Raw genomic sequence first — 24,128 nt, forward strand, 5'->3', positions numbered from 1 at the left:
GGCTGCAGGGGACAGGGGCTGTGGGCCAGTGCGGCCGCCATGCAGCAAATCTGGCTGGGGGCTTGTGGGCGAGATGGGAGCCACGCGCCACATGGGCCGCAAGGCCCTGGCTGGCGGCAGCCGGCGGGTCCCGGGGGGCCAGGACAGGCCTTTAGCGGGGCAGACGTGGCCAAAGCTTTTGCGATGAGCTCCTGGCAGAGGGTGGGGAGCCCAGCCGGGGGCGTTCACCCCTCCCCACCCAGCCGGGGGGGCCTCCCCCACCCAGCCAGCCGGCAGGGGATTTACCCCCAGAGCCCGTCTTGCCGTGGGGGGGGGATTTACCCCCAGAGCCCAGCCGGCCGGGGGGGGGGGGATTTACCTCGCAGAGCCCGGCCGGCCGGGGGGGGGGGGATTTACCTCGCAGAGCCCGGCCGGCCGGGGGGGGGGGATTTACCCCCAGAGCCCGGCCGGCCGGGGGGGGGGGGGATTTACCTCGCAGAGCCCGGCCGGCCGGGGGGGGGGGGGATTTACCCGCAGAGCCCGGCCGGCCGGGGGGGGCGGGATTTACCCGCAGAGCCCGGCCGGCCGGGGGGGGGGATTTACCTCGCAGAGCCCGGGGGGGTCACCCCTCCCGCGGCGCGGTCCCCCTCCGGCCGGGGGCGGCGCTGTGAGCGGCCGGGCCCGGCGCAGGCGGCAGCGATGGCGGAGCGGGGCGGGCGGAGCGGTGAGAGCGAGCGGCGGGCCGGGGTCCCCTCCTCCAGCCCCCCCCGGGATCAACCCCCCGACCGCCCCGCGAGCCCCCCCGGGATCGACCGCCCCGCGAGCCCCCCCGGGATGGCCCCCCCGACCGCCCCGGGATGGCCCCCCCCGACCGCCCCGCGAGCCCCCCCGGGATCGACCCCCCCCGACCGCCCCGCGATCGCCCCCCCGAACCGTCCCGCGAGCCCCCCCCCGGGATCAACCCCCTCCAACTGCCCCGCGAGCCCCCCCCCCGCGATCGCCCCCCCAACCGCCCCGCGAACCCCTCCCGAGCTGCCCCCGAGCCCCCCCGTTTCACCCCCCAAGCCCCCTCACTCCCCGCTCTTCTGTTTCAGGGGCCGGCCCCCTGCCGAGCCGCGAGACGCCCTCAGACGGACAGGTGAGGGGCCCCGGGGTGGGGGTTGGTCTGGCTGCAGGAGGGGGCTGCCCCCGGGGTGGGGGTTGGTCCGGCTGCAGGAGGGGGCTGCCCCCGGGGTGGGGGTTGGTCCGGCTGCAGGAGGGGGCTGGGCAGGGGGCTGCCCCCGGGGTGGGGGTTGGTCCGGCTGCAGGAGGGGGCTGGGCAGGAGGCTGTCCCCGGGGTGGGGGTTGGTCTGGCTGCAGGAGGGGGCTGCCCCCGGGGTGGGGGTTGGTCTGGCTGCAGGAAGGGGCTGGGGGGCCGGCGGGGGGCTGCCCCCGGGGTGGGGGTTGGTCTGGCTGCAGGAAGGGGCTGGGGGGCCGGCGGGGGGCTGCCCCCGGGGTGGGGGTTGGTCTGGCTGCAGGAGGGGGCTGGGGGGCCGGTGGGGGGCTGCCCCCGGGGTGGGGGTTGGTCTGGCTGCAGGAGGGGGCTGGGGGGCCGGCGGGGGGCTGCCCCCAGGGTGGGGGTTGGTCCGGCTGCAGGAGGGGGCTGGGGGGCCAGCGGGGGGCTGCCCCTGGGGTGGGGGTTGGTCTGGCTGCAGGAGGGGGCTGGGCAGGGGGCTGCCCCCAGGGTGGGGGTTGGTCTGGCTGCAGGAGGGGGCTGGGCAGGGGGCTGCCCCCAGGGTGGGGGTTGGTCCGGCTGCAGGAGGGGGCTGGGGGGCTGCCCCCGGGGTGGGGGTTGGTCTGGCTGCAGGAGGGGGCTGGGGGGCCGGCGGGGGGCTGCCCCGGGGTGGGGGTTGGTCCGGCTGCAGGAGGGGGCTGGGCAGGGGGCTGCCCCCGGGGTGGGGGTTGGTCTGGCTGCAGGAGGGGGCTGGGCGGCCGGCGGGGGGGCAGGGTCAGGCTGCCCACAGGGGGCCGGGCTGACTCGTGGCCCCCCCCAGGCCCAGGAGCTCTCCAAGGAGGAGAAGCTGCAGCTGCGGAAGGAGAAGAAGCAGCAGAAGAAGAAGCGGAGAGATGAGAAGGGGCAGCCAGCTGAGCCCTCCCTCCCTGGGCACCCGCAGGGCCAGCTGCCAGGTACAGCGGGGGGCTGCCCCTTCTCAGCACGCCCCTGTCACTGACCCCCAGGGCCGGGCTACGGCCCAGCCTGGGAGCAGGCCCTGGGAGGGGCCTGCAGTGACCCAGAGCCCCGGGGTCTCGCTCTTCCCCCAGGGTGGGCCACGTGGTCTCACCGCCTCCTGAGACTGGGCCCCTGGGCCTGCAGCCCCCCTGCCCCACCCCGGGAGCCCTGGGCAGCGAGTCTGGGACAGACCCTGGGGGAGACGTGTCCCATCTGGGGGAGCAGCACCCCACTGCCAGCGTCTGCAGGGACACCCAGCCAGCGCGGGCTGACAGGCGGGTGTATCGGTGGCCTGGCACACAGAGAAGTGGTTCCAGCAGAGTCCGTTCTGGGCAGCCAGCGCCCAGCCCAGCCACAGCGACCCCCGGGGTTCAAGCTCTGTCTGGCTCCGGCTCGCTCCTTGGTCCGAGCCCCGGGCAGTGCTTCCAGCAGCCAACGCTTATCCCCCCGCCTGCCTGTTGCTCTCCGCTGGGGAGTGGTGTTCAGCTGCCCTGTGGAGAGGTGGGACGTGATCTTCTCCCCCTTGGAGCTGCCACTGTTTCCTCTGGTAGGGGGCTTGGGCAGCTCTCCCCCTGCCCTGAGAGCACACAGCCCTTTTCCCCCCACTCAGTAACGATGCAGCACAGGGGGAAACTGAGGCACGCACAGGGCTCATAAAATATTACAAAAAATTCCCACTTTGTCTCAAGCCTTTGCTCATTTGCACGTGACCCCTGGGTTATGAGCTCTCTGTCTGTCTGGGTTCCATCTCTGACCGGGGCACACCCGACCAGCCATGGCACAGCCCGGCTACTGTCCCCATGCTACTGGTGGGGACTGGAGACCCAGTGCCTGGCCAGTCTGTGGTGAAGCAGGGACATGACCCCTGGTCTCCTGCATCCTCGTTGCGTGCTCTGACCACTGCGTCCCCTCTCCCTCCCGCCATGGGCCGTGTGCTCTCTGGATCCTGGGGGTGCAGGAGGCTCCTGCATGCTGAGCGGTCTCTCCTCTTGTAGGGGCTGTGCCCCCCATGCTGGCCCCAGTGCCCAGCGAAGGCCTGGCTGGCAGTGAGAAGCCGGCGGTGGGGAAGAGCAAGGCAGAGCTGCGAGCAGAGCGCCGGGCCAAGCAGGAGGCTGACCGCGCCCTGAAACAAACCAAGAAAGTGGAGTCGACCCCGGCAGCTGCGCCGGCCAAGCCCAGGCTGCCACCCAGCGAGCCCCAGTCCAGTAAGGCATTCCCCTCAGCATTGTGGGCTCAAAGGGGTGCGGTGCAGCGCCCGGGGTCCAAAGCAGCGCCTCCTGGGTGGGCTGGGTGAACCGATGGGGGTTCAGGGCAGCGACCCTGGGTGGGGCTGGGTAAGCTGGTGGGTGGCCCGGGGCAGTGCCCCCAGGGTAGGGCTGGGTGAGCTGGCGGGGGTTCTGACACAGCATCCCCTGGGTGAGCTGCCAGGGAGCCCAGAGCAGTGTCCGCTGGGTGAGCTGCCAGGGGGTCTGACACAGCATCCCTGGGTGAGCTGGCGGGGAGCCCAGAGCAGTGTCCGCTGGGTGAGCTGCCAGGGAGCCCAGAGCAGTGTCCGCTGGGTGAGCTGGCGGGGAGGGGGGGTCTAGCTCAGCACCCCCTGGATGGTGCTGCCGCATCTCCCCTGTGCCCAGGTCGCTGTGATTGTGCTTTTGCCCTCGTCCCCCACCCCCTTCCCGGGTCCCCATGCTCTTTGTTGCCCTCCGCCCCTCCAGGATGCCTGGGTCACCGTGGAGTGTGGTTGTGCCCCTCCCCCGGTGCCTGGGTGGCTCCGTGTTAGGGTCATGCCCTAGCCCCCAGCTCAGCCTGTTCTCCTGGCTCCTGCTAGTGGTGAAGCGGGTTCCGGAGCACGTGCAGGTGGACGACCCAGCAGCACAGAGGAGACTGGCGAAGAAGCTGGAACGACAGCAGGTACGGGGTGCCCGGGCACTGCCACATGCCGTGTGGTCTCGTCTCCGTGAAGGGGGGCGCCTGGGGTGGGCGGGCGTAGTGGGCTAGAAGGCTGTGCCCAGGGGGGGTCAGGGGCAGGAGATAGGGGCATGGGGCAGGCTGGGTGGCAACGGAGGCGGGGCAGGCGGGTGGGGTGGCTGTGGGTACAGACAAGGTGTGTGGATGCAGATCCTTCCGTGTCAGCGCATTCTGTTATACCCAGGGGCTCTGCCCGCTCCCTCCCTGGTGCGTTCGGCTGTGACCCAAACTAAGGGTCTCCCTTCACGCCAAGTGAGGGAACTCACTCATCTGCTTATTAACGATAACCAGCCTGTCTCCGTGCTGGTCAGGGGCTTTGGGGCCCTGCCTCGCTGGTTCTGTTCGGCGGGGCCGTCGTGACCTGTCGTAGCCCCGTCCCTGTTCTGTGCCTAGATATCAGGGACGGTTCCAGGTAAGCCAGATGGCTGTGTTTGGTACTGCTCCCCAAAGGGTAATCCCAGGCACCCCCGTTGTATAGGTTACATTGGCCAGGTGCTTGTTCATGTAGGTTCCTAAGCAGCATGTGATATCAATGTGTATATGGATCCTTTACATACACTTAGGCCCTAATCGCTGGCTCACCTCCTGATGGGCAGGTTGGCTGTGCCAAGCGAGGGGGTGTCGGGGCTGTGCCCGGCGGGGTAGGAGTGGGGAGTGCGCCGGGGCAAGCTGTGCCCACTGGGGAGGAGGAAGGTTGGCGGTGTCTGGCAGGGGTGAGGCCAGGGGTGGGGGATGTGCCATGGACAGGCTGTGCCCACTGGGAAGGGGGCAGGTGGGTGGTGTCTGGGGGGGCAGGGGCAGGTGGGCGGCACCCAGCGGGGTTGGGGGCAGGGGTGGAGGTGTGTGCCATGGGCAGGCTGTGCCCATGGGGGAGGGGGCAGGTGGGCGGTGCCTGGTAGGGGAGAGGGCAGGGTGGAGGTGTGTGCCATGGGCAGGCTGTGCCCATGGGGGAGGGGGCAGGGGCAGGTGGGCGATGCCTGGTAGGGGAGAGGGCAGGGTGGGGGGTGTGCCATGGGCAGGCTGTGTCTGGCAGAGGGCCTTTGCCGACCTGCACTGAAGCAGCGTGCTCTGAAATTTCCGTGCCAGGTTCCTCTGAGGCCAGACTATGGCGCCAAAGTCAATCTCTTCTCCCACTTGCACCAGTACAGCCGGAAGAGGCCGCTGACCCAGCAGATGAGGTTTGTGCTCCCCGCCCGGCCCTGAGGCTGGTGAAGATGTCTGCTGCAGCCTGTGCTCTTGGGCTGGGCTGTGCCCACGCAGCCTGGCCTCCGTGTGTCCTTCCTGGATGAGGGGAAGCTGGTGAGCCCCAGCTGGGGCGACGCCCTGTTGCTGTGGGCTGCCCAGCTCTGTGTGCCCACCCCAGGGGCAGGTCTTGCTGCCCCGGTGGGGCTACAGGGCGAAGGGTGAGCCATGGCCAGTTGGGGTGGGTTGGCCGGGACATCCCATTTGCCTCATGTGGGGAGGGTATGGGGCAGGGGACGTACTGGCTGTGTGTGTGTGGGGGGTGGTGGTGGTGGTATGGAATGAAGGGGGCACCCAGTGTGTGTTGGAGGGGTATGGGGTGAGGGGGGCACCCTATTACTGTGTGTAGGGGTGTCTGGGGGACGCGGTAACCTGGATGGTTAGGGGAATATGTGACAAATAGGGAACCCTGGCCTGGAACAAGTGTGGGGCAAAGGGTGATGCCCCAGGTGTGTGCGTGGCCGGGTGACGGGGATGTGCTGGAGGTGTGTGGGGGGGAGGAGGCGTGACGGGGATGCCCTGGGTGGGTTACGGGGTGACGGGGATGTCCCGAGTGTGTGTGGGGGTGTGTGTGACAGGGATGTCCTGGGTGTGCATGGGGATTATGGGGTGACGGGGATGCCCTGGGTGTGTGTGCAGGGCTGATGGGGATGCCCTGGGTGTGCGCGGAGGTTAGGGGGTGACAGGGATGCGGTGTGGGGGTGACGGGGATGCGCTGGGGGGAGGTGATGGGGATGTGCTAGGTGTGTGTGGGGGCTATGGGGTGATGGCGATGCCCTGGGGGTGTGTGCAGGGCTGATGGGGATGCCCTGGGTGTGTGCAGGGGGGTGTCTGGGATGCCCTCGTTGTGTGCGGGGGTTACAGAGTGACGGGGATGTGCTGGGTGAGTGTGGTGGTGATGGGGATGCCTTGGGAGGAGGTGATGGGGATGCCCTAGGTGGGTGTGGGGGGGTTATGGGGTGTCAGGGATGCCCTGGGTGGGTGTGGAGGTGATGGGGATGCCCTGTGGGGAGCTGATGGGGATACCCTGGGTGTGTGTGTGGGGTGGCCTGGTTCATGAAGGGCACATGTGCCTCTCACTGACAGGTTGATCGCTTGGGGGCTCACCATGGAAGCTCTGGGGAGGTGACCCAGCACTGGGGGCCGTAGGGTCCTTCCCCTTCCTCGCTGGTGGAGCCTCCCAGCTCCAAGGCCTCTCATCTGTGCCCTGTGTCCCCAGCATCCCCTCCACGGCGATCCATCCCGCCGTGGTGCGGCTCGGCCTGCAGTACTCCCAGGGGCTGCTGAACGGCTCCAATGCACGCTGCCTCGCCCTGCTGCAAGTCTTCAGACAGGTACCGCTGACCCCCCGCTGCACCAGTGCCGGCTCCCCCCAGGGGCGCAGGCTGAGAGGCAGCGTCCTGCCCTGGCTCGGGGCCTGGACCCGGGCCCCTCGCTCCCTCGAGCTGCGCCAGTCTGTCGTGTGCCGGCTCCCTAGGCTGGTGAGGCCAGGCCCTGCATGGTGCCGCAGCCCAGCCTGAGGGCAGAACGGGTGGGGCTGCTGGCAGCTGCCCGCCACGGAGCCTGACTAACTGCCCCCCTCCCCCCACAGCACTGCGGGTGCCCCCTGCCCCACCCCAGCTCTGCCGGTGCTCCAGCCCCAAGCACCCCAACCCTCCACTGCCCCACCCCCCCGTCGTCTGGAAGCCTTGCTCTCCCGCTCTGCCAATGCCCCTCTGCAGTGACCGGCGAGGCAGGCTGTGCTAACCGAGCAGAGGCAAACCAAGACAAAACGGATCGTTTACATTTTTTAAAGTTTATAAGGGAAAACCCCACCACTGTACCAGGCGCAGAAATACCTAGACGGTTACCGAGTACTCACTGCTTGTGACGATAAGCTTTTGGTTCCCCCTCACTAGCCTCGCGCACGCTGCTCTTCCTCACGCTGTCCAAGAACACGGAGCTGGATCAGCGACAGTCCGGGTCACTCCGGAGAATGAACTTTTCCTCCCCTGGGCTGGAAGTCCAGCTCCTCGCTGGCTGTCCTGCTCTTTGCCTCTCTTCAGCTTGCCGTTCTCCTTAGAGTCGCTGTCCTGCGGCTGCATCTCTTCCCATGGCGTGTATCCACAAGCGGGCTTCCTACACCTAGTGGGCCCTCACCTGCCCACTGGGCGCATTTCCTTCAGTACCTGTCACGCTCAGTCCATACGCTGCAGGCCTGGGGAGGGCGGGCTTCTCGTTTGCTGGTTCCAGGATCTGCTTTGTGATCAGTTCCCTTTTCACCAAGCATCTTTCCCTGATACTTTCTCCAGCACGTCTGTAGTTTTTATTCCCATGCCCTCCCGTCTCTGGTAGTGCCTGTTCACATACCCAGCTCTGCTTTCTTCTGCTCCTCGGGCCCTAAAACCTTCCCTCTGTCCCTCCGTTGCACTTCCCAGCTCCTCCTTCTCATCTTCCTATTTGATCACCTCGCCGCCCAGCCCAGCCCAGCCCAGTTCACCGCTAGCTCAGCACCTCCCTTCTCCTCCGCCTCCTCAGAACCTGTCCCAGCTGCCCCCTCCCAGCTCGCCCTGCCCCTCGCCCCATGACAGCACTCTGAGCTAGCACGGGCTCGGGTATGCCACCTCCGCCCCACACCAGCCCAGTCTCTCTCCATGTCCCGCCCGCCCATGCCTGCTCCTGGGAGATGTTCCCAGTTAACACGCCTGGGTACCTGCTGCTCTCCCTAGATGAGCCCCGGCTGCCTGCCCCCTCCACTCCTCTGCCAAGCCAGGATACCCTGTCCCGGTGCCTGGGTGTCATGGTCTCTTGCCCTGCTTGTTCCAGGTGATCCGGGATTACTCAACGCCACCCAGCGAGGAGCTCTCAAGAGACCTGGTGGCCAAGCTGAAGCCCTACATCAGGTGAGGCCGAGAGAGATGGGACGGCAGGATCTTCCAAGGGAGGGGCTCTTGGGGCTGCAGTTCATATGGGTACCGTGCCTGTGGTTCTCCCCTGGCCCCCCCAGTCCAGGCTGGTCATCTCCACTGGCGCTGCCATTCTCCCCCAGCCTGCTGTTCCTGCTCCCCGCCAGGCCCAGGCTGGGTATTACTGGGCAGGGGCTTCTCTGCAGATGCTGAAAAGCTGCTAATCCCCATTAATGAGCCTAGGTGCTCCCCCGCCCTGGGGGTGCTGCCTGCCCCCCCCAGATCTGGCTCCAGTCCGTGCCCCTCAGCGTTTGTCTCCTCTCTGCAGTTTCCTGAACCAGTGCCGGCCCCTCTCTGCCAGCATGGGCAATGCCATTAAGTACCTCAAGAAAGAGATCTCAGGCCTGTCCAGCACCCTGAGAGAGGAAGAGGTGAGCAGGAAGCCTGCAGAGGGGTCTGTGGGTTCACCAGGGCTCCAGGAGGGGCCTGCTCAAGGGGCGGTAAAGACACTAAGTCGCTGTGGGCTGAGGCAGGTACTGCCAGGGATCAGAAACTGGTTAGGAGACAGGACACGGGGTAGAGTAAATGGTCACCTTCCATCACGGCTGAAGGCAAACGGAGGCCTTGAGGTGCTGAACTAGATCTCGTTAATGTATTTATTGATGATGGGAATTGGGGGAGCAGTGAAGGGCAGAATGTGCCGATGACACTGAGTTACGTAGGGTCATCAGGACCAGAGGAACTTCAGGGTACATCTGCACTGCACACTGCGTGTAGAATACATTCACAGCCAGCCCCCAGCACTGGTATAACTAGGACTGCGGCCAGGGAGCTCTGCTCAGGTGAGTACAGACCCTCCTGACCTCTGGGAGTACGCACCGGGGCACGTACCCTACATGGCTGGGCTCGCCCACGCAGCACCCCATCCATGCTGATGTTCTTAGCATTGTAGTGTCCCACCGCTAGACTCCTACCCCGCTGCAGGGAGAGGCTCCGGAAGTGGATGGGAGGCAGCTGGGGAAGGCTCTGGCAGTGGGGAAGCAATGGGGAAAGGCGCTGGCGGCTGGGAAGCAATGGGGAAAGGCTCCGGCGGCAGGGAAGCTGTGGGGGAAGGCTCCAGCAGTGGGGGAAGGCTCCGGCGGCAGGGAAGCTGTGGGGGAAGGCTCCAGCAGTGGGGGAAGGCTCCGGCAGCAGGGAAGCTGTGGGGAAAGGCTCCGGCAATGCGGGAAGGCTCCAGCAGCTGGAAAGCCGTGGGGGAAGGCTCCGGCAGCTCCCTGTTGCAGGAATCTTTCCCTACAGTGGGGAACGTTTCCCGCAGCTCCCTGCTACCTCCCACCTGCCAGGGCCTTTTACCGATACGTGCAGCTACACATCACAGTGTGGACGCAGCCAGCGTGTACCTACCTTAACCTACGTGCTGCCCCAGGAGCGGTGCCGTGTAGATGCATCCTCAGAGAAGGCAGCAGAACAGGACTGCCTGCAGTGATTTCCGTGTGCTCGTAACACCTGCAGCTCTGCATTGTGGCAGCGACTATATTCAAATCTCATGCTTTGTGTCATCGGCCACTGACCTGCAGGGGGTCAGGAAGGAATTTTCCCCTCAATGCACAGGTGGCAGGATGGATTCTGTTTTTTTCGCCTTCCTCTAAAGCATCAGAGACTGGCCACTGCTGGAAATGGAACACTATGCAGGGTGGTCCATTGCTCTGGGGTGGTGCAGAGAATCCTTTCTACGTGCCCAGCTGCTGGTCTTGCTCACAGGCTCAGGGTCAAATTGATGGATAGATTCGAGGTCGGGAAGGAATTTTCCCCAGGTCAGGTTGGCAGGAGCCTTGGTGATTTTTCATCTCCCTCTGCAGTGTGGGGCTTGGATCGCCTGCTGGGATCATCTGGGCATGTCTGACCTGATCAGTTCTCTGCCACTGCAGGGGCCACAGCCCTGGGGGCACCTTGGTCTCTCCAGTTCTCTGCCTGGTGCCACAACTGCTCAGACTCCTGAGGGCTGAATTGTTGTAGTTTAACTAAAACCTTTTTGGGGTTTGTGTAGGGCTGGAGAAGTGGGGTTCTGGGAGGGTAAGGAGTGCGCTCGCGGTGTCTGATAACAAGTGACACGTCTGGAACTGGGTGTGGAGGCCTGGGGTGGAGGAAGGTTGCCTCTTCCACAGTGATAATCACTTTGTGGTGCCAGGGATTGTGATCTTGTAGCGTGAGAGTTCTTTGACAAGGGCTGTCTTGTACCCAGTGCTGCTCAGTGTTAACATGTTCCATATGGTGAGAGACCCCAAGGTCTAGTCGGGACGTCTGGAGAGCTGGGGCCATGGGGGCTGGGCCTTCACATGGCACATATTGACATCAAAGTGGCATTTGCTTGGTTGCCGAGTCAGCAGCCCTCCCTCGGTTCCCTCGCGCCACTGTTGTATTAATTTAGATGGAGCAAATGGGCCAAAGGTGGTAACAGAACCCAGCCACCGTCCAACATTAAACAGTTTTGAACCGGGGGCAGGGCAGGGGTTGGTATCCAGAGACCTCAGCCTGCCCAGAACCAGGGCAAACACCCCATTAAACAGCCTGTTCACCTGCTATTACAGCTACAGAAAAGAAGGGCAAACAGTTAAAGCATTTGAAATATAAAGCATTCAATCAGGCTTTCCTTCCAACAGCATCCCTTGTTCCCTTGCCCTGTAGCCGGAGAGGGTTTTAGAAGGAAATTCACCCAGCTGTTTGACCCTCTCTCGACGGTATCGGCTGTCGTTATGGGCAGAAAAGAAGTGCGTTGCGATGAGCTGGAGCTGCTGCTGCTGCTGTTAAAGTCCAATCCTGCTTCATCCCAGGTGGTATCTGGGATTCGACTATGGCCGGTGGAGGTGGCGATGTTGTCTGGATCTCTGTCTGGCCTGTTCTGGTCAGGATGCCTCTAAGGGCAGGAGGTGGAGGTAGCAGCCATGATGGTGAAGTTCAGTTGAGTAGTCACCATCTGTTCTTCCTCCCCATCCTTCTGTCTGTCTTCTCCCCCCCTTCCAAAGTCTCTTGAAGGACCCACAAGGGGAGCAGTAGGGGAAGAGCTCATCCCCTCGTTATTTTGTCCACCAATTAGGCCTGATCTCTGTTTCTAACCATTAGAAGGTCAACACTCCTCGGATTGGATCAGCATGGCTTTCTTGGTGCAGGCTACTCCCGTCTCTCTCTGGTTCTCTTGCACCTGTTGATAACATTCTTTATGGAAAATGACTTGACCTACTTTCCACTGTACGTTTCGAAGCAGGCAGAAGTTACAGACCACCCGTGCCAGAGATAAGGAGCCTGGCGAGCACTCGCCTGCTGACTTTCTCCTTCCTTCAGACTCCTCTTCTACACCCAGTTCGGTGACAAACTGCTGCTTCTTCTGCTCTTCGTGTCGCTCCGCGCTCTCCTGTGGACATTTCCGCTGCCCATCCCCCATGCGGCGGGAGGCAGCGCATTGCACTGACCATGTGTTAGACTCTAAACCTGCAGGGTGTAAGCCAAGCCCCTCCTGCTAGGGGCTCGGTCCCCTGCCAACAGACATGGCCGATGCCTTTTCTGCCTGGGGCAGAGCCACTTCCCCATTAGGTGCACAGGGGGTAAGGACTTGCAAGTCGAGGGAGGCGTGGCTGAAATGCACCTGCTCGAGCAGTCCGTGCGTGTCACTCAGACCTGGAGGAGACGTCCACCTCCCTCCAAGGAGCCCACAGGCTAATCCTCAGCGCGTGCCCTGCGAGCAGACCCATGCCCGGGCAGCAAGACAACTTTAGCAAATCGGCACGGGTGACACCAACGCTGTCAGCACCCCCTGCTGCTATCTCAGCCCAAGGCTGGCTACTGCCTTGGCACCGGTCCCAACAGAGCCGGAGCCAGCAGAGACACTGTCATCGCTGCAGCAGGCAGGAGTGTGGGGCCAAGCAGAGACAGGCACGACTCCAAGCACAGAGACGTCGCCCCGTTGGGAGGAGAGGGCAGGCTGCCGTCGCGCTCTGCCAGGAGAGCAGGGCTAAGTCACGTGGCACTGACAGAGTGCCCCGGGAACGCCCTCACTGAACTATTGGGATCCCTGCTGGGCCACTGCTGGTGCAGAGCTGGAGCAGAGGCCTCCCCTGTGGCACTGGCCGAGGAATGTGCCTCGTCACCCTCACCAAACTGTGCCTTCTTCCCAGCACCAAGCAGAGACGCCTCCCCGCGTCTGTCTGACGGAGGCCTAGAGGTGGTACCGGGGACCCCTCTCGCAGGAGGCCAGAGTGGCTTTGAGCTGACCTGTATACCATGCTACACTGGCTCCGTGCGGCTCATCATCCCACATGTTCCCCAGCAGATCCCCTTTGGGATGTCTAGGAGGAGGAGATCGAGCTCTTCCCGGTGGCCTCACTGCCCAGACCACCGTCTCCAGAGTCTGACGTCAGCACTCCAGGATGGAGAGCACTGGAGAAACCCTAGGAGCCCCAGTCTCTGCTGGAGGAGGCGGTCAGACCAGCCCTTGCCTAGCAGTTGATGACGGAAGCGTTCCAGCATGTCCTGGCTCAATGGCGGAGACCCTGGATATCCAAGTGATGGCCATACGAGAGGAATCTCACAAACGTTGACTCCCTCACTGCGTCAGCCCTGGTCAGAACTGTTCCACCTGTGACAGAAAGCACACTGGAGCCAGTCGGGGGGTCCAGTCACTATCCACCCTACCTCTGAACAGGTGAAGTCAGATCAGAGACCTCTGAAAAATGGAGCCCTTTGACTCCCACCCAAACTCAGGATTGTGAGGTAACTACAGCAGTGTGGGAAAATCAAAATAGACAAAATGGACAAGGACCCCCCCAAAACTGGATGTGTGCAGGCGCGAGGTCTCCTCAACTGCTTCATTGCAGCGCTGGGTGGCGACTGCTGGGGGTGTTCACCAAATCTAATTTCCTGGGGCTGGAGAGGGTGACCCCGTCCTGCTGGAAGTGCCACAGGGTGCCAGGAGGACTTAAAGGAGTCATGAGAGATGGCCAGAGCAGCCGTTCAGGCTCTGACATGGCCACAAGGTCGCAGGCCATGGCTCTGACCAGGAGCTGGGCCTCCTGTCAGCCTCAGGAATGCCGGGAGAGATGCAGCATGCCGTGTGTGATGTGTCTGGGAAGTTATTGAAGGTGGGCATAGCAGTGACTTACTGCCCGGGAACTGCCTGCCAGTGACTAGGGAAGGGTTCAAATGCGGCCCGGGAGCAGAGCAGGAGACTGGAGGTGTCCGTGGAATTGGCTAGGGGGAGGCGAATGGGTCATGAAGGACTGGCTGAGACTGACTGTATCAAGGGGTGATTTCGAAAGACAGCGGGAATCCCAGCCTCTGAACAAAGGACACTTAACAGCAGGTGGCTCTCGCAGGAGGCAGGGGTGAACTCGGCAGGCTCTGCGAAGGCGAGGCCGCTGTGGTAAGAGCTCAGCTCACAGAAAAAGAGGCACTTGGCCAGTCTGAACCCTGTCTTAGCCTGTGTTTCTCTCTGCTAACCGAAGGGCTCCTGAGGCTGTGTCCAGGTGACTGGGAACCCAGCTCTCTTTGGAAAGGCTGCCTGGAGCTGCTGCAGGTAGCGCCCAAAGATCCCCGAGGGGCTGGAAGTTTCTGAACAGGGCTCTGCTTGGGTTGGCCTGGCTGGGTAGAGCTCATGGTGAGAAGCAGGAGTGCTGGAGCATGGAGGCTCAGTGTTGGAGGCGTTGAGGGTGCACGGCCAACCCTTGTGGAAAAGGGTGGCCCTTTGGGGTCTGGCACGTTGACGGGGTGCTCTCAGGAAAGGCCACAGCATAGCACAGTCAATCCGGTGGATCCGTGACACCATGTGAGGCTCCCATTCGGGAGGATAGAGCTCTTCAACAAAGGAAGCGACCCAGTGCTCACTTCGATGACTTCAGAGCCACCTTGAGAATCTACACACCAACCCCTTACAGCAGGGGTGGGCAAACCTTTTGGCCCGAGGGCTCATCGGGGTGCGAAACTTCTGGAGGGCTGGGTAGGGAAGGCTGTGACCCCCAAACAGCCTGGCCCCCGCCCCCTCCTCCCACTTCCCGCCCCTGACTGCCCCCCTCAGAACCTCCCACCCATCCAAACCCCGCCCCGCTCCTTGTCCCCTGACCGCCCCCTCCTGGGACCCCCCACCCCTAATCACCCCCGGGACCTCACCCCCTATCCAACTCCCCCTGTCACCTGATTGCCCCAACCCCACCCACACCCCCGCCCACTGACAGGGCCCCTGGGACCCCACCCCCTATCCAATCTCCCCTGTTCCCCATCCCCTGCCCCTGCCGCCCCGAACCTCTGCCCTATCCAACTGCCCCCTGCTACCTGTCCCCTGACTGCCCCCCAGGACCCCCTGCCCCATATCCAACCCCCCTGCCCCGACCCTCTTACCAGGCCACTCAGAGCAGCATGTCTGCAGACGCGCCGCCCCACATGAGCGCACAGCCCTGCCAGCCAGAGCACTGCCCATGCGGCAGCATAGCTGCGGGGGAGGGAGGACAGTGGGGGAGGGGCCGGGGGCTAGCCTCCCGGGCCAGGAGCTCAGGGGCCGGGCAGGACGGTCCTGCGGGCCGTAGTTTGCCCACCTCTGCCCTACAGAAAACCCCAACTGAGGCAGCAGGCTCCCCTCTTCTCCCAGGGCAGGCAGCCACGGTACCCGTTGTAAAAACTATTGTGATATCCTCTGTCACCCACCCTTCCCCACTGCAGACTTGATGGGAGTGTTTGGCTCCAGTGCAGGTCCCATCAGGAGCCAGTCTTTGGGGGCTGCCTTGCCCGTTCCGTTGAGCGTGGGACGATCTCACCTCAGACAACGGATGCTGAACGTAGTCTCTGGAAGACAAAAGGGGGCTTTTGTTTCATGCATGACCAGAGGAGACTGAACTGCTTCAGGACAGCAACACTTCCCTCCATGGTTCCACCTCTGCAGCCCAGGGCTGGTGCATGGCTCCTGGCTTCAAGACACGGCCACCCAGGAAGACCCAGACGTTCGTGGGGGATCAAAGCGTTACCATTCAGGCTCCCTGCGGCCCTGAGAGTCTCCAGGAAATGCCTCACGCTGGTTGCGGCTCCCCTGAGAAGTCAGGGCACTTACGGACTTGCTGCTCAGAGGCAAGTTGCAGCAGGCGGAAGTAGTAGGCTTGGAACATGCTCTGTCCCTGTCCCCCCCACTGGTGAACTATTACTAATAACTGTTAGGGGCTTCCCCTCCGTGCCCCCGCCCCTTGTCCCGCAGACAGAAGACAGAAGACCAGGAGTCCGAAGTGCAGGCAATCCCATGTTAATTGGGGTTGATCAAGCAAGCATATCCAGAGCTCTGCACACTGGGAGAGCCTTTTTCCCTTCCCTCCTTCTTCTTAGCAGGCCCAAATTGACCTGTAGTGCCCGGCCCTAGCCCCACCCCTTACAACCTGTGATCATATTCTGTCTTGGGGGGCCTTGAGTCTGGGGGCTTCAGTACCACCTCTTGGGAAGGGTAGGGAGTGAAGTTGTGTTTCGGGCAGGGTCACTGTTTCTTTGGTTTTTAGTGTTTCTTATGCCCCCCGCATGCACACAATTCCCCTTGCCCCTCCTGACCAGTTGCTTAACCTTGGCTTGGGAGAGGAGTCGGGCAGCCTTCAAGTGTATGCTCCTACATTAAACTCCCACCATACCCAGCAACACTTTACCTCTCTTCCTTGTCTTTTCACATTGTGCAATAAACCCCATCGATAGCGGGCAGATGCAACACACAGCGTCTTTGTTCACACATGTTAGTTAGAATATCAAAGATCAAACCCCAAATTCTCTCTCAGGCTAACAAAGAGGCCTTGATCCTAACAGTAATGTCTCACCCTCCTGGGCACAGCATTCACAGGAGCCTTGTCGACGCCAGCCAGAAAAGTCATGCATGACCAAGGGTGGGCTCCAGCACGGCAGGGACTCACTCTTCATGGCTGGGGCCAGGACAGCCATGGCTGGCAGCGCTAGCTCGCATGTTAGCATGCTCAGGAAGTCTCGTGCCAGACGCCAGCTGCGGTCCCTCTGAGTCTGGATCAGGTCAGTCTCGTCTCCACTGAGCCTTCAGATAGCAGGGACGTGTCTGCCCCAGCATGTCGCGGCAGAGCTGCCGGTGCTTGGGCCCCACACACACTTGGAAAGGGTTGCCCTTTCCATCCCCTCACCGATGAAGACACTGATCACGAATGTCTCAGGCTGGGGCCTCACTTGGGTCACTTACAGATTCACGGGACTTGGTCCCCGGCTGGCATGGAGGGAATGTCTTGGAGCTCAGGCCGGTGTGACATTCCTCCCTGTCCACTGGAATTCAGCCCTGCAGAGCCTCCTGCATGACACACCCAGCATCGAAAAGGGGAGGCCTGCTCCTCACACGTCCGGAGGCCGTCAGGGTCTGGACTCGACGCCATCCAAACAAGGTGACGCCGCTGGCCCTACCATCCCCCATGGCAGCCAGCAAGAACCCAGAGGGTTTCGTGAGCAGTCTGTGAGCAGCCCCTTCGCCACCATGGACGATGCTGACGCTCAGAACTTTGGCTCCCAAGAAGGACTGAGCCCAGGATTGTCCCCAGAGCTCGTCCTCCTGCAGTGGAACAGCCTGCTGCACCCCATTCCACCTGCTCCCCGATTCCCATGGTGATCTCCCACAGTCCGTCTCATTGCCCTGTCGGGCAAGACAGCTGTGGCTCACAGCCCTGTGACAAATGTCTGTCAAGCCGCCGATCCAGCTCCTGGACCTGATCTCGCAGCACTGTGGCCAGCTGCTGCATCCAGACCTGTGGTCGCTGCACCTGATATTGGCTGTGGGCTGACTCAGTGCTGCAGGTAGGCACTGTTCCCTCTGGGCCTAGGAAATCCTGATCGAATGCAGGAAAATATCTGCCAGACCGATGGACTCATCTAGGTGGAAGGTGGTCTCAATGTGGCAGCCCAGCCCAATTTGTTCTGAGCCCAAGTTTCAGTACCAAAGATCCTGGACTCCCTGTTACACTGGAAGCAGGCTGGCCTTCACTTCGCTCTGTTAACGCGCCCCTCGCAGCATTTCAGCTTGCCCATCTGTGCGGTTGTGCCTGGTCTTTTCACACACCCCTCTCCCCAGTATCGAGATTTCCAAGGGACTCCTGCGTTGATCAGAGAACCTGCCTCTGTCTGGGACCTCCATTCAGTCCTCCTGAGAGTCGTGGTACCTCCGTTCGAGCCGCTCTCAGGACGTTCCCTGCACCACCTCACTCTGAAGTTGGTCTTGCTAGTGGCTGTGACTTCAGGGACATATTGTTGAGCCTCCCTGTGGGACAAGGTGTGCTGAGCCCTTAGCTGATGTTCACAGCTGAGTTGGTCTCAGATTTCCATCTGAATGAGCCAGTCCACTGCCAGACTTCCTCCCCCTGCTGCACTCGGTGCCAGGAGAAAAGAAACCACACGCGTGATGCTTTGCTTTGTTGTATTGACCAAACCATTCCGACTCCCCCATCCATTTATTGCCAGAGCACTGGACCAAGCCATCTCTTCACGGAGAATATCGAAGTGGATCACAGGCTGTCCCTGGCTGCGTTACCAGCTGGCTGGCGCGCCTCCCCACCGAACACGCTGGCGCTCTCCTTCAGAGCCCAGGCAGCTCTTCCGTCTGCTTCAGACATGCGCCAGGATCAGGGACCTGCATGTAACCCGCGGACCTTGCCAAACCCTATGCCCGGTCTGAGCCAGGTCCTCTAGTCCTGGCCAGCTGGAGCCCTTCATTCCCCCGCCGTGAGGGGCACTGCTTGACAGTCACCAGCAGCGGGCTCCATGCTGGCCTGTACTCGGAGAGACTGGTTACTTACTGGGCCGGAGCTGGGGTGCTTCGCGATGATGCAGTCCGTGTGGATCCCATGACCCACCCTCTGTCCCTGCTTTCAGAGCCCTTAGCTACCAGGGGCTTCGAGCTGCGAGGGACCGTCACAGCCGCCCTGCCCCCCTCCCGTGGCACGGGAGCAGGAAGGGGGCTGGGGTGCATGTGTAGCCCTGAGGCACATGGCTATTAAAACGTTACATCCCATGTGCACGAGGCGCCTGGCCACGTCCAGAGGGACCGGCACTGCCTACACCCAGCATCTCGCAGAACCACCGCCCCAGCAGGGGTGTAACAGCTCGCGAGGTGCTCTCTGCCTCATCGCTACAGGGGATGAGACTCCCATTACCGGTGGATTTCCTGCTGCTGGCTGATCACTGATGAATAAAGAGACGGGGGACTCAAGTTCAAGAGTATCCTGCCTCTGTCTCCCTCTGCCTATATCCACCCCTCAACCTGGCGTGTCCCCCCTCCTGCCTTGGCTCCCGCCTCCTCCGCACCCTGTCCCCCATTTCACACAGCTCTGCATTTGAGTCAACAACTTCCTCTTTCTCCTGCTGCCCGGAGCCGGGCTGGGGACTCGGCAGGGAACATTCCCCCCTGCAGCCAGGTCTGGCCCCAGTGCAGAGCTACGAGCAGTGTGCTGCAGGGAAACGGGCAGGGGACTCGGCAGGGAACATTCCCCCCTGCAGTCAGGTCTGGCCCCGATGCAGAGCTACGGGCGCTGTGCTGCAGGGAGCCGGGCAGGGGACTAGGCAGGGAACATTCCCCCCTGCCGTCAGGTCTGGCCCCGATGCAGAGCTACGAGCAGTGTGCTGCAGGGATACGGGCAGGGGACTCGGCAGGGAACATTCCCCCCTGCAGTCAGGTCTGGCCCCGATGCAGAGCTACGAGCAGTGTGCTGCAGGGAAACGGGCAGGGGACTCGGCAGGGAACATTCCCCCCTGCAGTCAGGTCTGGCCCCAGTGCAGAGCTACAGGCGCTGTGCTGCAGGGAAACGGGCAGGGGACTCGGCATGGAACGTTCCCCCCTGCAGCCAGGTCTGGCCCCGATGCAGAGCTACGGGCGCTGTGCTGCAGGGAAACGGGCAGAGGACTCGGCAGGGAACGTTCCCCCCTGCCGTCAGTGCTGGCCCCGATGCAGAGCTACGGGCGCTGTGCTGCAGGGAAACGGGCAGGGGACTCGGCAGGGAACATTCCCCCCTGCAGTCAGGTCTGGCCCCGATGCAGAGCTACGGGCGCTGTGCTGCAGGGAAACGGGCAGGGGACTCGGCAGGGAACATTCCCCCCTGCCGTCAGGTCTGGCCCCGATGCAGAGCTACGGGCGCTGTGCTGCAGGGAAACGGGCAGGGGACTCGGCAGGGAATGTTCCCCCCTGCAGTCAGCGCTGGCCCCGATGCAGAGCTATGGGAGCTGTGCTGCAGGGAAACGGGCAGGGGACTCGGCAGGGAACATTCCCCCCTGCCATCAGGTCTGGCCCCAGTGCAGAGCTACGGGCGCTGTGCTGCAGGGAAACGGGCAGTGGACTCGGCAGGGAACATTCCCCCCTGCAGCCAGGTCTGGCCCCAGTGCACAGCTATGGGCGCTGTGCTGCAGGGAGCCAGGCAGGGGACTCGGCAGGGAACATTCCCCCCTGCAGTCAGCGCTGGCCCCGATGCAGAGCTATGGGCGCTGTGCTGCAGGGAAACGGGCAGTGGACTCGGCAGGGAACGTTCCCCCCTGCAGTCAGGTCTGGCCCCAGTGCAGAGCTACGGGCGCTGTGCTGCAGGGAAACGGGCAGTGGACTCGGCAGGGAACGTTCCCCCCTGCAGTCAGCGCTGGCCCCAGTGCAGAGCTACGGGCGCTGTGCTGCAGGGAGCCGGGCAGGGGACTCGGCAGGGAACATTCCCCCCTGCAGTCAGGTCTGGCCCCAGTGCAGAGCTACGGGTGCTGTGCTGCAGGGAAACGGGCAGTGGACTCGGCAGGGAACGTTCCCCCCTGCCGTCAGGTCTGGCCCCAGTGCAGAGCTATGGGCGCTGTGCTGCAGGGAGCCAGGCAGGGGACTCGGCAGGGAACGTTCCCCCCTGCAGTCAGGTCTGGCCCCAGTGCAGAGCTACGGGCGCTGTGCTGCAGGGAAACGGGCAGGGGACTCGGCATGGAACGTTCCCCCCTGCAGTCAGCGCTGGCCCCGATGCAGAGCTACGGGCGCTGTGCTGCAGGGAGCCGGGCAGGGGACTCGGCAGGGAACATTCCCCCCTGCCGTCAGGTCTGGCCCCGATGCAGAGCTACGGGTGCTGTGCTGCAGGGAGCCGGGCAGGGGACTCGGCAGGGAACATTCCCCCCTGCCGTCAGGTCTGGCCCCGATGCAGAGCTACGGGTGCTGTGCTGCAGGGAGCCGGGCAGGGGACTCGGCAGGGAACATTCCCCCCTGCCGTCAGCGCTGGCCCCAATGCAGAGCTACGAGCACTGTGCTGCAGGGAGCCGGGCTGGGGACTCGGCAGGGAACGTTCCCCCCTGCAGTCAGCGCTGGCCCCGATGCAGAGCTATGAGCAGTGTGCTGCAGGGAAACGGGCAGGGGACTCGGCAGGGAACGTTCCCCCCTGCAGTCAGCGCTGGCCCCAATGCAGAGCTACGGGCGCTGTGCTGCAGGGAGCCGGGCAGGGGACTCGGCAGGGAACATTTCCCCCTGCCGTCAGGTCTGGCCCCGATGCAGAGCTACGGGCGCTGTGCTGCAGGGAAACGGGCAGGGGACTCGGCAGGGAACATTCCCCCCTGCCATCAGGTCTGGCCCCGATGCAGAGCTATGGGCGCTGTGCTGCAGGGAGCCGGGCAGGGGACTCGGCAGGGAACATTTCCCCCTGCAGTCAGGTTTGGCCCCGATGCAGAGCTACGGGTGCTGTGCTGCAGGGAGCCGGGCAGGGGACTCGGCAGGGAACATTCCCCCCTGCCGTCAGCGCTGGCCCCAATGCAGAGCTACGAGCACTGTGCTGCAGGGAGCCAGGCTGGGGACTCGGCAGGGAACGTTCCCCCCTGCAGTCAGCGCTGGCCCCGATGCAGAGCTATGAGCAGTGTGCTGCAGGGAGCCGGGCAGGGGACTCGGCAGGGAACGTTCCCCCCTGCAGTCAGCGCTGGCCCCAGTGCGGTTGTAGAGGGCTCTGTCCCACTGAGATGGCAAAGGCCTGACCGACCATATTAAAGATCCTTGCCACTTGCTGTCTGTCAGAGTTGGAGTGTTATCTCCTGTGGCCTGGCCAAATTCAAGCCCAGGTAATTTATGTTGAGCTGAGCTAACCCCCTGCAGTTGTTTCATAGAGGATCCTCCTTCACCTGCTGTTCTCATCTATTTTGCAGCATTTCTGTGTGGCTGTTACTGGTGCCCAGTTCCGTCCCAGAGTGGACTGCACTTCCATAGGGGTGGGGTGGTGGGAGAGTGCTTTGGAGCCTCATAGCTGGCAGGTGCTACAGGAATGGCAGCGGCTCTGAGCCAGCCTATTCCCTGCCGGAGAGAGGGAGTAACCCCCCTGGGTTTCCTCTCCAGCCCTGTGGGGTGATGGGTCCTTTGGACTCAGGGTAAGGCCTGTGCCATGCAGTGCATCCTGGCTCCTGCTCATGAGGATGGGATGGGGGAATGGGAGCTGCCCTGGCTGAATTGTACAGCACAGACCCGTTCCCTTCCCTTCCTCCTCCAGTGCGGAGGGGCTCTCCCAAACCACGTGCTGGGGACCTGCGGCTGCTAGGCCCAGTCAGGGCGCCCTGGGTAGGTGGGATGGGAGTGCTCCCTCCTGGTAGGAATGTGGAGCATGGCCAGCTGTGGGATGAGCCGGAGGGAAAGATGTCAGGGCTCTCAGGCCCCAGTGTGACTGTCACTGCCTCTCCCCAGGCGAAGGGGAAACTGCAGGGCAGCATCGAAGGATACGTGAGGGAGAAGATCCATCTGGCAGCCGAAGCTATCTCCAAATATGCCTTCGAGAAGATCAGTGACCGTGATGTCATCCTGGTGTATGGATGGTATGGAGGAGGGGGTTTCCCTATGCAGATGATCTGGCCCAGGGTGGAGGAGCCTTCCTTATGTTCACTGTGGGCAAACTGGACAGTCCCAACCAAAAATACAGATACTTCCAAAGGCTAATGCCCATGAGCAAAGTTGACTGGAAGGAAAATGTATACAGAAAAATGTGAATGGAAATCAGGTGTTCTTTAAGATAAATTATTTAGATAACTAAAAATCCATGATTCCACAATCGCAGAAGAGAACAACTGTGCCTAAAAGCCCATCCTGAATCAGTGGGGAAGTGAAGGTTGCAGTAAGAAATAAAAAAGCAACATATAACAAATGGGAAATAAATAGTAATTGATATAAACTAGAAGCTAAGAAGTGTAGAAAATTGATAAGGGAGGCTAAAGACCTCAGGGAAAAATCAATGGCTGTCAGGGGTAAGGATAATAAGGAGTTCAAATATATCAGGAACAGAAGAAATCCAAGCAATGGTGCAGGCCCATTACTAGATGGAGATTTTGGTAATATTGTTAATGATGTGGAAAAGGCAGAACTGTTCAATAAATATTTCTGTTCAGTATTTGGAATGAAGCAGAATGAGCTTTAAAGAGTTTGATCTGTTTAGTTCAGTAAGAAAAGTGAGAGGTGACTTCGTTACAGTGTCATTACAGCACCTTCACCGGGGGGAGAACAGTGAGGGCTCTTCAATCTAGTGCAGAAAGGCAGAACAAGAACCCATGGCTGGAAGCTGGAGCCCAACAAATCCAAACTAGAAAGAAGGCACAAAATTCTCACCAGGAGGGTTATGAATTCTTGGGACAAACTGCCAAGGGCAGGGGTGGAGTCTCCCTCTGTCGATGGCTTCAGATCCAGACTGGCTGCCATTCTGAGTGTGCGTTAGCCTAACGCACGTTATTGGGCTCAGTGTCAGGGTAACTGGATGAATTTCTCTGACCTGTGATATGCCAATTAGTCTAGATGGTCCCTTCCTGCCTTAAGCTCCATGAATTCACTTGTGGTGTCCTGTCAGCTCCTCCTTAGTGAACCGCACACTGTGTGATGCCTATGCCAACGGTTGTGCCTTCCGGGTGATTGTGGTGGACAGCCGGCCGCGGCTGGAGGGCCGAGACACACTACGCAGGCTGGTGCGCAAGGGCATCCGCTGCACCTACGTCATGATCACCGCCATCTCCTACGTGCTGCCCGAGGTGAGCAGGCAGCTGTGCTGAGGGGAAGGGCATTGCTAGGGTGATGGAGGCAGGGCCTGCTACAGCCGTAGATTGGTGCTAGTTGACGTGCTCCCCCCGCAGGTCTCCAAGGTGCTGCTGGGGGCTCACGCACTGCTGGCCAACGGCTCCGTCATGTCCCGGGTGGGGACGTCCCAGATCGCGCTGGTGTCCAAGGCCTACAACGTGCCTGTGCTGGTGTGCTGCGAGACCTACAAGTTCTGTGAGCGGGTGCAGACGGACTCCTTTGTCTCCAACGAGCTGGGTACGTGTCCTGCGTCCTCCCGTGCCGTGGGTTCCGCTCCCCTCAGAGCAGCTGCTGGCCACCGTGCAGCCAGGCTGACCAGTGTATGGCACGTCCCAGCACTGCATCCTCCTCTGGCCAGTCGGGGAAGTCATGGGGGGCAGGGAGGGGCTGTGTGGTGCCAGCCAGCTCCTTTGGCTGGGGGGCTGTCCGAGTGCTAGCCGGTTCCTCCGGCCAGTCAGGGAAGTCATGGGGAGCTATCCCCGTGCCAAGCAGCTCCTCCCAGGGAGGGGGTGCAGGTGCACCCTAGTGCTTGACCCTGTAGCATGTCTCTATAGACGACCCCGATGACCTGATCATGCCTGGGAAGGGAGGAGCCCAGCTGCGTAACTGGAAGGAGAACTCATCCCTGCGCCTTCTCAATCTGGTCTATGACGTGACCCCCCCGGAGCTGGTGGACCTGGTGATCACGGACTTGGGCATGATCCCGTGCACCTCGGTGCCCGTCGTGCTGCGTGTCAAGAACGTGGAGCAGTAGTGGGGGAATGGGGGCTGCACGGACCCTCAATAAACCCTGCTGATCTCA

General features: G+C 62.2%; 1 protein-coding gene across 1 annotated transcript; it reads left to right on the top strand.

Annotated features, from left to right (window-relative positions):
- Positions 1-591: 591 nt before the first annotated feature.
- EIF2B4 (eukaryotic translation initiation factor 2B subunit delta) lies at positions 592-24,128 on the top strand. The gene is made up of 13 exons (XM_084622801.1): positions 592-703; positions 1,074-1,117; positions 2,013-2,145; positions 3,184-3,393; positions 4,014-4,096; positions 5,240-5,331; positions 6,615-6,729; positions 8,201-8,277; positions 8,609-8,711; positions 21,956-22,083; positions 23,103-23,280; positions 23,383-23,563; positions 23,881-24,128. The coding sequence occupies exons 1-13, from the start codon at positions 679-681 to the stop codon at positions 24,078-24,080; spliced, it is 1,569 nt and encodes a 522-aa protein (XP_084478927.1). The 5' UTR covers positions 592-678; the 3' UTR covers positions 24,081-24,128.

Source organism: Lepidochelys olivacea, assembly GCF_965140295.1.
Source record: "Lepidochelys olivacea isolate rLepOli2 genome assembly, chromosome: 3".
In the NCBI taxonomy this organism is placed as follows: Eukaryota; Metazoa; Chordata; order Testudines; family Cheloniidae; genus Lepidochelys; species Lepidochelys olivacea.

What these genes read in the sequence shown, in the direction of transcription:
- EIF2B4 (XM_084622801.1), top strand. Translation starts at nt 679, where the DNA reads ATGGCGGAGCGGGGCGGGCGGAGCG. An exon ending in CCCGCAGGGCCAGCTGCCAG is followed by an intron (nt 2,146 to 3,183) that starts GTACAGCGGGGG and finishes CTCCTCTTGTAG; the next exon opens with GGGCTGTGCCCCCCATGCTG. An exon ending in AAGCTGAAGCCCTACATCAG is followed by an intron (nt 8,278 to 8,608) that starts GTGAGGCCGAGA and finishes TCCTCTCTGCAG; the next exon opens with TTTCCTGAACCAGTGCCGGC.